The following is an 11,371-nucleotide window of genomic DNA, read 5'->3' as shown; positions in this document are numbered from 1 at the left end:
CCTCCGCTTCGTGTTCCCTTGATATCCTCTGGGCTGTTTGCAGCACTGATTTCACCGCTACCGCACACGTCTGCCCTCGGAATTAAGCAACGCGTACCGTCCCTCCCTTGCACGTCTCCTGCTGGTTCCCTCCTCCGCGTCCGCCGATTCCTGCTTCCCTCTGGATCCCACAGGTGCCACCGTTCACCACGATTGCCCGCGGAGGCCCCGAGGCGCTGCGTACCGCGCCGCCCCAGGCCAGCCTGTTCCTCTGCTACCCGCCGCCGGGGTCGGCCATGGCCAGGCGGTGCCTGGATGCCTTCAAGGGACGAACTGTCTGCCACGTGGGCGAGTGGGGTGGCATGACAGGTCTGCCCTGGTCCCGCGTCTCCCAACCCAGCCCTACGCGTTAGCCTCCGCCCTTCCCCTGCGCGACCCTCGGCTCCTCCCTGCCCCGCTTCCCTCCCGCTCTCGCCCCACGTGGCAGTCACCGGTCACTCCCTGCCTAACACTGCTGCACCGCAGGAGACGCGACTTTTGAGAAGCAGCTCACGGAGTCCTTCCAGCTAGTCAAGGTGTGCCCCCCCCCCTATCCCACCTCCAGCGGGGGATTATCGTGGCGACCGGGGCCACTGGTGCCGCTCAGCATACGCCAGCCGTTGCCGTTGCCGCTGGGGCGTCCCCCTCCACTCCCCGTCGGCGTTTCCTCCAAGAGCAAAGGGACCCCTGCTTGCCTGCGGTGGCTCGAATTGCGGGATGCCACCGGGACACAGATCAGGGAGGGCTGGGACGGGGCAGGGCGCCGGCAAGGGCCGAGTGGCAATAGGATCCAAGAGCGCGGCTGTGACGGAGATCGCTATGCCCCACACAGACTCTAGTGGCGATGGCACGCTCCACGCTGATCCGTTGCCACGTGTTTTTTGCATGCCGGCCCAGGTTGTTCCCCTCCCAAACTGGACCAACACCTGCTACGCCCTCACAGTGTGGCAGAGACGTGGCAGCGGCACCGCAGACCCCGGGGCCCCGCCGGCCGTGGTGTGCTGTTCAGGGTGCGGCGGGCCGGTGCCCCTCGACGGCGGAGTCCGCAGCCGCCTGTGCCACCGGTTGGCGTACTGCAGCCAGACGTGCGTGGACAGCCATGCCGACGATCGCGACGCCGCGATGGCCGCGCAGCTGCTGCCTTCCGTGCTTCACCGGCGGCAGCACTTCACCCCTCTCCTCGCCGGCAGCCTTTGACCGACGGCCGGGCTGTTTTGCCAGCTGAGGTGATGACGAAGAGGTGATCCATAGTAGGGAACGGATATTCGAGGACCGCCGATGTGAAATGAATCGTTAAACACTGTTGAACAGCAAAGGGTTTTCTCTACGGGAGCGTTGTGTACGTCGCAGTACTGCTGGGGCAAGGCCGAGGCCCACAGCACGTTCCTTCGTTGATTGGAGCGCAGGGCAGGAGGGGGCGGCAATCACGCTTCACCACACAAGGAACCATAACGGTCGTGCGGCAATGCTTCCGTTCCTCGCCGGGACGGTGTGGGGGCGCCAGCTGCCGCCTCACGGTCGCATGCATCGGGTGGCCTCAGGGTGAAGTCGTTGACGGCTCGCATGCACGTCAGGCCATCTGTCCCTCTTGCGGTCTGCTGTGTGAAGTCACACTGCCGCCGTCGCAAACAGAGCAGCTCAGGGAAGCGATCGGTGGGGGTCAGGCTGCCGACCGCCCGCCCCCTCTCCCCCGGTTCCGACCTTCCCTAAGCCACAGAGAGAGAGAGAGAGAGAGAGAGAGAGAGAGAGAGCTGACCTGCCGTCACAGCAGCCCTCTACCGCTCCCTTACCACAGTGTATCAGTCTGCGTCTACTGTACGTGGATGCAAAAGAGACGGCAGGACAGGCAAGGGGAGCGGGGCCGGATGCGTCTTTCTGCCAAGAGCTCTGTGTCGCCCTCCTGTCCTGCCTGCAACTCTCTTCCTGCGCCTGCGCGTCCAGCACCGGCACCTGCTGTGCCTCTCTCTCTCTCTCTCTCTCTCTCTGCATCTCTTTAAGCTGCCGGCAACGTGGAGGGCCGGTGGGGATCACCGTCGTTGCGCTTGAACTTTGTCACCGAGGAGTGGGCGCTGTCCTCCATCAGTGACGAGCGGCGGGCAGCGATCTTGGTGGTCTCTGAAGTCTTCTGGGAGATGCCCGAGGGGAAACAGGGCTCAGTCGGCTCTGTGGCCAGCCCCTCCTCTGGCACCGTGACTGGCGTACTGCCAATAGGGGTGGTGCCCCAGAAGCCATCCATAGAGGCCTGCAGCACCAACGGCGGCGTCTCAGGTGGCTGAGAAAGGCAGATGAATCCTTCCCCTCTGCCGCGCACCGTCCCCTCACCTCTCCCTCATGCCCCTGACCTCTCCGCCGGGCACTCTCACGCCCCGGCCCCACACCGATCACTTCCACTTCCGTCTCACGTCCAGAGCTGCCCTGGGCATGGCCTCGCGCCCTGCAGACTCTCACCTCTGGCGCTCTGAGGGGGAGCTGAGGGGAGCCGTAGGCGGTTCTGGCCGGGGAGCGGGCCCTCGAGCGCGGGCTGAGGAGCGCGCGGTAGCTTGGAACTGTGATGGTCGACTCCGGGGAACTGCTGTGCAGCATCGCGCCTGAGGCGCCTTTGGAAGGAGAAATCATCTTGGCGCGCAGGGCGTGGTTCTCATGCATCATCTCAGCCACCTGCGTTCCGAGGTGAAGGGCCGCGCGGTCAGCGCAATCGCAGAGGAATGCATGACGTGGACACGTGGTCTCATGGCTCCGCTTGCACCGCCATGAGGTGGCAGATGATGGGAGGGAGTGGGCCGGAGGGAGGGAGGAAGGGGGCAGGCTTCCTCGCACCTGCTTCGAGAGGTTCTCCATGGTGCTGAGCCCCCACTTGAGCATCACCCGGCTGTCCTCTGTGTACATGTCCTTCTCCTTCTCCCGCTTTCGCTGCTCGGCCTTGGTCATCTTCTTGTTTTGCTGAACCGCCTTCTTCAGGTGCCTTCCCATCGAGACAGACACCACAGCAGTGGCTCAGAGGTTGAGATCTATGCAGCAGACACGCAGATTCGTGCCCGAGTCCGTGCACTGCACAGCCACCTGCGCCTCTACCGCCACCTGCCCATGCCCCTCCACTGCCACGGCTGTCGTCACAACGGTCCGCACAACGACATCCACCTCCGCCGACGCCCCCACAGCCAGGCTGTTCCCCAGCTCTCCCAAGACGCGGCATCAAGCAGTCGGGCCCCCACCCCCATGCAGTACAGTCTGCGCAGGTGGAGCGTGTGGGAAAAGTGATGCCCGCGACCGGGAGAGGCACCTGATCTTGTCTTGGGCATACACCGCATAGTACGGCTTCTGGTTGTCGAGCGCTCTCCGAAGCTCCGCCACCTCTTGGTCGTGTATCTTTTTCCGTTCTGCCGTGTCCTCCCTGTGATGCTCCTTCCATACCTACACAGAGGTGCGTGCCGTGTCAGCGGCGGTCGTGGACCCGCCTCCCCGCCCAGCATCCACGACAGTAACTGGGCGGGGGGATAGGCCACGGCGCACGGCCCAGAGGTGGAGGGAATAGACCGAGGCTGGACGAAGCTTGTCGATACGGGCGTGCCCGGGGAGGCGGCGAAAAAACATGATGGGAGGAAGGACGCGGGGAGGAGTGCGGGCCTACCCTGCTCAGGTGCATGAGGAGGTGCATGAACGGCCCGGTCGGCAGCCTGGGGAAGACCTCCTTCAGGAAGGCGGTGGTCACTGAGATCGCCTTCTTGGGCAGCCAGTGGTACTCTTCCAGGTCCACATCCACCGGCCTGTCCAGCTCCGGGGCATATATCTGCCAACCCCAGGCAGTGGCAGATTCAGGTGTGAGATGCACGGCGGCACCGCAGCTTTTACTCCCCCCTGCCCCCCCTCCACACACACACACACACACACACACACACAGCGCAGAGACGGCCACGGCCGCGGTGCTCATCACAGCGCATGCAGCAAGCACCGGAGATCATCACGGCCCACCTCGGATACCCAGCCCTCCTCAACAAGGCACTCCGACAGCGTCACATAGTGCGTGCCACGCGTCAACGCGCATTTGGTCATCATCGACCGGAACTCGTCTGTGCCCTCCAGCAGCCCAACGAGGCGCCGGTTGTCGAGCCGCAGGCGCTCAGCCTCGGTTGCCAACTCACGGCTCGGGCCCACGTGCTGAGACAGCTTTGACTTGTACATCTCAGCATGCACTCGCCAGTCGTTGGATGCCGTCTCGGTGTCCTTCAGCTTCTTCTCGAGGGACTCAATCCTGAGCATACTGCCCGTCACCCGCTCCTGTATGACACAACGAAGGCAGTGAATACCGGGACGGCGCCCCAATGAAGATGCGCTGGCCGTAGCCTCTCTGTTGGACCCCGCATGCCCCGTTCCGAGATGCCCCAGGGGGCAGCGCTGGCGGCACCGAGAGCTGTGCAGGGAGCGTTCGCAAGGGCACCCCCATGGTCCAAAGGGATCCCGCCTGTGTTGACCAGACCCGCAAGGGCTATCCCTGACCGCACGCTCGCTGCAGCTCAGCCTCACCTTCAAGTGCACCATCTCCTTCTCCATGGACTCAGCACGCATCTCCGCTGTCTGGCAGGCGCGGGAGCAGGGGACACAGAGCACCAAGCAGTCACTGCCAGCGGGGGGCGCCCGAGCTCAAATGTTCACAGCAGGTGCAAACAGCAGCTGCTGGCTCTTGAGCCACAGCTGCCGTCACCGACACGTTCGACCCGTCCCGCTGTCCATCCATTGTATACTCTCTTCCCTCCTTTGTAAGGCACCACAGGCATAACATCTGCTCCGAGCCAGTCAATTGTTCTCGTCTGGCTGCTGACCGTCCCTTGCCTGTGAGAGGCCCTTGTGCGTGCCGCTACCCGCCGCCACCGACAACTGCACAGTGCGCATCCGGCCCTACCGACGCGCGATGCTCAGAGAGGCGGTTCTTCAGCGTCAAGTCGTCCAGTTCCTTCTGCAGCCTCATCCTGGTGATGTTGAGGTCGTCCCGCTCCTTGCCACCCCCCTGCACCTTCAGGTTGAGATCCTGGGCAAGGGCCGACGCCTCTCGGGTTTCGCGTTCACGGACCAGCAGAGCCTCGTCCACCTGCCGCTTGAGCGCCGCGCACTCCCTCGTCTTCTCCAGCAGCTCTGCTTTAAGCTGCATTTCACGGCTCTTTGTGTTGTCTTCGACGTCCACCATTCTTGTCTTCATCACGTTTATCTCCTACAGGGCACGGGGAGCAGCGGCGGCGGTCAGGCCAAGGCAGCATTAGTAGCACTGCCTGGCGTATCGACTGTGGCCGGGTCCTCTCTTGAGTCACGGGTCTGCAGGCACTGCGGGCCGGGCATCTTCATAGGGCAGGCAAGATGCCGTGACAATCCGTGATCCGCTGCACCATCGCCGGCCGGCCGTCAAAGTGAGGGATGTCTGTCCGGTGGTGGCTGCAGGCCAAAGGGACGGCCATGAGACGGAGGCGTGACGCACTGGCAAGGAAGGCTTACCGATTCATAGCGGCTTGAATCCTCAACCTTCTCCTCAGTCCTGACCTCAACCTCCGCCTTCTGCTTGCGCGGCACACGGATGGGACAGGCCATGTCAGAATCGCAGCGCATGCAAAGGTCTCATGCCGCCCAGTCTTGGACCGGCTCTCACATCCGCTTCACCGTGCCCACCACCCTGTCTGGTGCCGCTCCGCCCCTCTGATTCCGTTCCCGCATTGTCAGCTCGCCCGGAGGCACCACCCCCGTCTCTGTCTCCCTGCCCCCGTGTGCTAAGCCTTCTGCCTCTCGCCCTCCCCCCCCCCCCCCCCCCATCCCCACCCCCTGCCTGTTTCCGAGCCGCCATCACCGTACACGCCTCTATCTGCTCCCTGCTGTGTGCCTCCCCTCACCCCACCCCCTTTCCCGCCGGTCCTGCTCGCTCCGACTCGACTGTCCTTGCCACTTCTAGAACAGCTGTTAGCGGCAGAGGGGGGGAGCGCCCACCTGCCCGATGAGCTGCTGGTGGATCCTGTGCCAGAGCTCCCATGACACCCACACTCCGCATCCGCAGGTATGCGTCGGCCCAGAATCCTGCCCAACAAAGCCTTCCTTGGCACACACCTCGCCGCACCGTGCGCACCGCAGCATCTGCTCAGAACAAGCAAATTGTGGAAGAGTGTTCAGCCGTCGCCGAGAATCTGGGCGTAAATCGGGCACGGCTCTCGCGCTTGCACATGCATTGTGGCCCTGGCATGTATTCACCTGCGGCTCTTTGCCGAGGACCGCCGGGCTCCGCACCCGAGGCTTGGGGTTGGCAACCTTCCCCATCGCGTCACACCCTGACCTGCGGAATTGCGAGAACCACCGACCCAACAGTCCAGGTCATTAGGGGAAGGCAGTGGCCACTTTTAAAACTTCAAGGGAGGGCTTTCTCAGAGGTTGGGCTGGGCATGGCAGGCATTAGCTGACGCTTGGGTGTGAAAGCGACCGACTCCCTCGTGCTGTGTACAGTTTGGAGTGTCAGGATCATAGGCACGGTGATTGTTAGGAGACGACTTGTCGGATGTGCCAAAAAAAGCGGTGGCCAGGCATGTGTATTATGGCCAGAAGGGACATAAGCTTGGGAGTACTGCATGCACGTTCCTCAAGACGCCCTGGAGGACTACGGCGGCTGCCGCCATGAGGGCACGGGCAGGGAACGACGGGATCCGGTATCCACGATGCCTTTAAATGCAAAAATCTATTTCTACGATCGAATCCCGGGGTTCAGCGTTGCCTGCCAAACGCGCGAAGCGCAGACGCCCGATGACGTGCCGTGCCGAGGTGTGACATGGAAAACATGCGAACGGTGGGGGTCGTGGGCAGTCCTATGTAGTCAGACCTGTTCGGGGCCCGGGCCAGAGATGCGCCGATGGAATGATCCCGTATATTCAACTTCTCGCTTCTCGAGGGTGGAGAGATGAATCCCCGCGTCTGTGCGTTGGACTCTCCCTCTCTCCTAGTTCCCCAGCGGCCAGCTGCGCCTCGACAAGCAGATGCGGTTGGCAGTTGCCCAGAGGCCGTTGGCGTGTAAAATGGTACTCGTACGGTAGCCACGGCCGGTAGCCGGTAGGTGGGAGATACCGCGCCCACTTTAGAGGGTAGGGTACTCGTACCTACCTACCCTCTAGCTGCATAACGATACACAGGTGTACATGCAAGATAAAGGCAAGAGATCTGAGCTACCTACCCTACCGGCCTACCCTTTAGTATTAGCAGCAGCTAGAGTATCCCTAGCTCTCTGGGTCCAACCAAATAGATACCTACACCTACTCGTACTCGTATCATTACACCAGGTACGTAGCCGCTGCCTTCCTTTTACTTACCCAGGGTAGGTACGACTACCTACGACAGGGTACCTACTTAGTACCTCCTGCTACTACCCGATATACCTACGGGCACTCATGCCGTAGTCGTACGAGTGGAGACAGCCATGCAGAGATCGAGAGGCCTGTCCTTCCGGAATGTTTTGACAACAACAATGCAATGCGAAATATGTACGGTTATTATCCGGCAAGATTACATTCGAAATCGGCGAAGTGTACTTCGCTTGGATCTCGCCAATCCAGAATGCCCTGTTACTATAGCAGCTGGAAAGGACTGCTAAGACTCTAGGGCTGCTCTGGCCAAACCTCACAACAGGCCTGCTGGGAGATGCAGCCCCTGCCACGAGTATCATGCAGCTCCATACATACTTTGCCTAGTAACCCACCTCCCCCTGGCTACCACGCCTGCTGCACCTGCCGCTGGCTGGCTGTGCAAATCATGCGACACACGCAGCACTACAACAGTTTCTCAATGGGCGGACCGCAGCTGGACCGACCTCTGCTGAGCTATCCATGCAGATCCGGACCTCTGCATGCCCATTCTTGTGAACACCTGCTGCATGCACAAAGCGACACTGTACAGCGTTGCAGGCAGAACAGAGCCGGGGCGCCCCCGGAAGAGTTGCGTGTAAAATGTTTCTTTAAATCAATGGTATGTAATTGTGTGGAAGTTCTGCGGAATTCCATAAAGAGCTGGGGTGTAACAGTCACAGTCATGCATTAGCGTGGGCTCGGACTCAGCTTGAGGCAAACTTTTGCCAGAAGCTCACGGTCACGACGTGCATGACGGTCTTGACGTGGATGTAGCACGAGACGGTGACCAGGAAGACCGCAAAGATGCGTCCCATCCACATGAAGAACTCCCACTGCGTGTCGATGTACAGCTGATAGGTCGACATGTTGAGGGTGACGAAGGGGAACACCATCCCCCACCAGCCCAAGTTGAATGGCATCCCCTTCTCGGGGGCCGGCAGCACCACGTTGTCGTTGAACATGCTCAGCGGGTCTGCTTCTGCACCGGGGCCCGCAGCTGCAGCAGCCTTACCCGCGTCACCCTCAGCGGCGCCCGGAGGATCCTGAGCTGCTGGTGCGGTGCAGTGAGTGCAGCCCTCGCTCAGATGCTTCCCGAGTTTCGAAGATTCTCTTATCAGCGTCCGCATTTTGGCGATGTGGTAGAGGCTGGCAGAGGACGCCATGAACATCCACCACAGCCCCAGGCCCCACATGGCAAAGCCGATCAGCAGGGTGATGCCCGGCGCCGCATAACCGAGGGATGACAGGGGTGACAGAGGTATCGCGCTCTCGCAAAAACATGTGCCATAGGTCACCATGCCGCCGGGGCAGAGCTGCCCGGTGCACAGCAGCTCGCCCGTGTTCCTACCGAGCATCAGGATCGCGTTCGCCCCCTGGCCGATGGGACCTAGCACCACCCACACACTGTTGCCGAGGGCTGACGGTGGGAACCCGTGAATGACCAGGCGCATGAGGTAGACCGGGATGATGGACGCTGCGGTGAAAATACCGGCCCCCCACAGGATGTATCCCGCGACATTGACGTTTTGTTGGGAGCTCAGAGACGGCATGAACGGTCCGATGGTGCCGGCGAGTGCTGAGGCCACAACGCACGACACAAACGGCAACAGCAGGAGGGAGGGCATGCTGTCAAATGTGTGTTTTTGGTGCATCACCATCATCAGCTGTGGCACCGTCATGGACACAATCACTAGCATGATGTCGATCCAGAAGATAGCACGTGCCGCCTGGTTGGCCATGTCGACAGACATGATGTGCGGACCGAAGTTAACGAAACCCATCCCCACCACTGCGATCCCCATGGGCACACAGCCGAAGAATAGAAAGCTGTTGGTCTTCATCATCTTCCAGAAGTCGCGGGGATACAAGGTAACTCTGAGCAGAAGCAGGATGAGGAAAAGCCCACAGTAGACCAGGTCCCACACCCAAACGACGGTTGCGATAATTCCGAGAGTAGTCTTGAAGTCGCCTTCAGCATGGGGGAAGCCGTTGATGACCAGCGCCGTGCCGCCCCACCCCATAACCATCGCAAACCATGACAGGTGGAAGTGCCGAACGATCTGAAGGTCCGCAAGCCTAAACCGGCCGACGCCCGTTGGACGATTTTCGGCCTCTGGAGAGGGAGGCCGCGCATCCTGGCCGACGGGGAGGCCCTGTTTTGCAGGAGATGGTTTTCGGAGCTCCACATCTACCGCGCTTGGCTTTGCTGCGCTCGGGAAATCGTCGCTGTCTATCGCGCAAGGGATGGCGTTGGACGAGCCGCTGCTGTGCGGCTCGGGTGCCCCGACTGTAGACATTCCAACGCTGTGTCCGATAGGCCGGTTTCAGCAGTAGTACTAGTAGCAACACACTTGTGGGTGTAACGTGCAAGACGCGGAAGGGAGGGGAGGGAAGCCTGTGACCCTAGCTGTCGCGCTATACCTATATATACCACTGAGTGAGTGGGTTTCCAGCGATTCGCTTAGCCTGATCTCTCTGCGCGGAAGGCATGCAAGCACAACCCTAGCTATTGTACGGTAGGTATAGAGGCGTCCCGCCCTACCAATGCATATTTCCTCAGCTGTACCAGGGGAGCTGTATTGTCCTCTACCCAGTTGGTTAGGTATATTATCGCTACATTTTGACAGTATGTACGGTAGCGATCATCTTGATCATCTTGATGTAGCCGAACCGAACGGCCTGCCGGCTGCTCTGACCAGGAGGAATTCCTCCTGGTTGTAGGTAGGGTACGGTACCTACCTACCTACATTAATGCTGGCAAATGCATGCCCGCGCTTTTTTTTTAAAAGCGGGGTCAACTAGGTACCCTAGTTTACCCTTGCTTGGCTCTAAAAACCTGTGCAATATGCCCAAAGGCCAAAGGCCCTCCGCACTCCGCAGGTCAACCGGGTTAAAGCATCGCCGGTACGTAGTAGGTAGGTACCCTCTAGGTACCCTACCCGGGTGGGTCGATATCCACCGGCGCCGGTGGATAGCTGCACTCGTACTCGTACGATCGGCCGGTAGGTACGTCCTTCCAGCTAGGAGGGTCCTACGAGTGATAGGTTCGTTACATACCAAGATGCAGCCGCACAGCTAGGAAACGGGGGGCCACCCAGGCGGCCTAGATACCTGGGTCAGAGGTACGCAGAAGTCATACTTCTCAGGGTCCTACGAGTACTAGAGCTACTGTGGTACCAGGAGGGACTCCTGGTCCTACGTGCTGACTGCTGACGCGCGTACGGCGTACGAGTACCAGCCAGCCGCCAGGCGGAACTCCTGGACGTACCACGCGATGTGGTGGGGCCGGCGCCCGGCGGGGTAGCCGTATCGGCGTACCAGTCAGCGTCGAGTACGTACTCTAGGGGTATGTATACGCGTACTAGCTAGGTATGGCCCAGGAAATGGTATAGCCTGATTGGACAAGGTAGGCCCTAGCTAGGGTACCAAGCCTCTCTAGCTAGAGCTATCCTTACATACGGAGAGGTGCTTATTGCAGGGTGCTGCACTCTGGTCTGTAACCAACCTCACGCAGACTGAGAGCCGAGACTCGAGAGGTAGGGTACTTGGACCAAGGACATTGGTCATTGATGGCGCAAGCCAGTACACTGAACTTGTAAAAGCTCGTGTACTCTATCTCTATCCTTACTTGAGCCATAAATAAGGATAGTCGATAGATAGCTCGTACTCAAGTTGAGAATACATAGATAGGGCTCTACGTAGACCTACTCGTACAGGGGATACTGGCCGGAGTACAGGTCATTCCGCGTTTCTTCGACCCAATGGCCAATTCGCGCAAGAAACGCGTACCTGCAGGGTACATGTTTACAGTACATTACACTCCAGCGTGTACGTACCTACCGGCCACGGGCCAGTGTCGGTCGGATCACTCGGAACTAGGAACCTCCTCCGTGTCGTACCGTGTCGGAAGCACTGCAAGGCCTAGCGCTATATAGCTGGGCATGCACAAGTTCATCTTGTGGCTCTGTGCAGCAAAACCTGACCGGTATTTGCCT

General features: G+C 60.3%; 2 protein-coding genes across 2 annotated transcripts; one reads left to right on the top strand and one right to left on the bottom strand.

Annotated features, from left to right (window-relative positions):
* The first annotated feature begins 158 nt into the window (after positions 1-158).
* LOC142356498 (uncharacterized) lies at positions 159-1,215 on the top strand. The gene is made up of 3 exons (XM_075408394.1): positions 159-348; positions 505-554; positions 916-1,215. The coding sequence occupies exons 1-3, from the start codon at positions 276-278 to the stop codon at positions 1,213-1,215; spliced, it is 423 nt and encodes a 140-aa protein (XP_075264509.1). The 5' UTR covers positions 159-275.
* Positions 1,216-8,080: 6,865 nt separating this feature from the next.
* On the bottom strand, positions 8,081-9,673 carry LOC142356497 (uncharacterized). Its single transcript, XM_075408393.1, has one exon. The coding sequence runs from the start codon at positions 9,671-9,673 to the stop codon at positions 8,081-8,083; it is 1,593 nt and encodes a 530-aa protein (XP_075264508.1).
* Between the last annotated feature and the right edge of the window lie 1,698 nt (positions 9,674-11,371).

The sequence above is a fragment of the Convolutriloba macropyga genome, unplaced genomic scaffold (genome assembly GCF_964194025.1).
Source record: "Convolutriloba macropyga unplaced genomic scaffold, txConMacr16.3 SCAFFOLD_6484, whole genome shotgun sequence".
Taxonomy (NCBI): domain Eukaryota; kingdom Metazoa; phylum Xenacoelomorpha; order Acoela; family Convolutidae; genus Convolutriloba; species Convolutriloba macropyga.
This window is presented reverse-complemented; position numbering and strand designations above follow the sequence as displayed.

Excerpts from the sequence above, each read along its gene's own strand:
- LOC142356498 (XM_075408394.1), top strand. The coding sequence starts at position 276 with ATGGCCAGGCGGTGCCTGGATGCCTTCAAGGGACGAACTGTCTGCCAC. Across the intron at positions 349-504 it reads CGAGTGGGGTGGCATGACAG|GAGACGCGACTTTTGAGAAG; the intron begins GTCTGCCCTGGT and ends GCTGCACCGCAG. Across the intron at positions 555-915 it reads AGTCCTTCCAGCTAGTCAAG|GTTGTTCCCCTCCCAAACTG; the intron begins GTGTGCCCCCCC and ends ATGCCGGCCCAG.
- LOC142356497 (XM_075408393.1), bottom strand. The coding sequence starts at position 9,673 with ATGTCTACAGTCGGGGCACCCGAGCCGCACAGCAGCGGCTCGTCCAAC.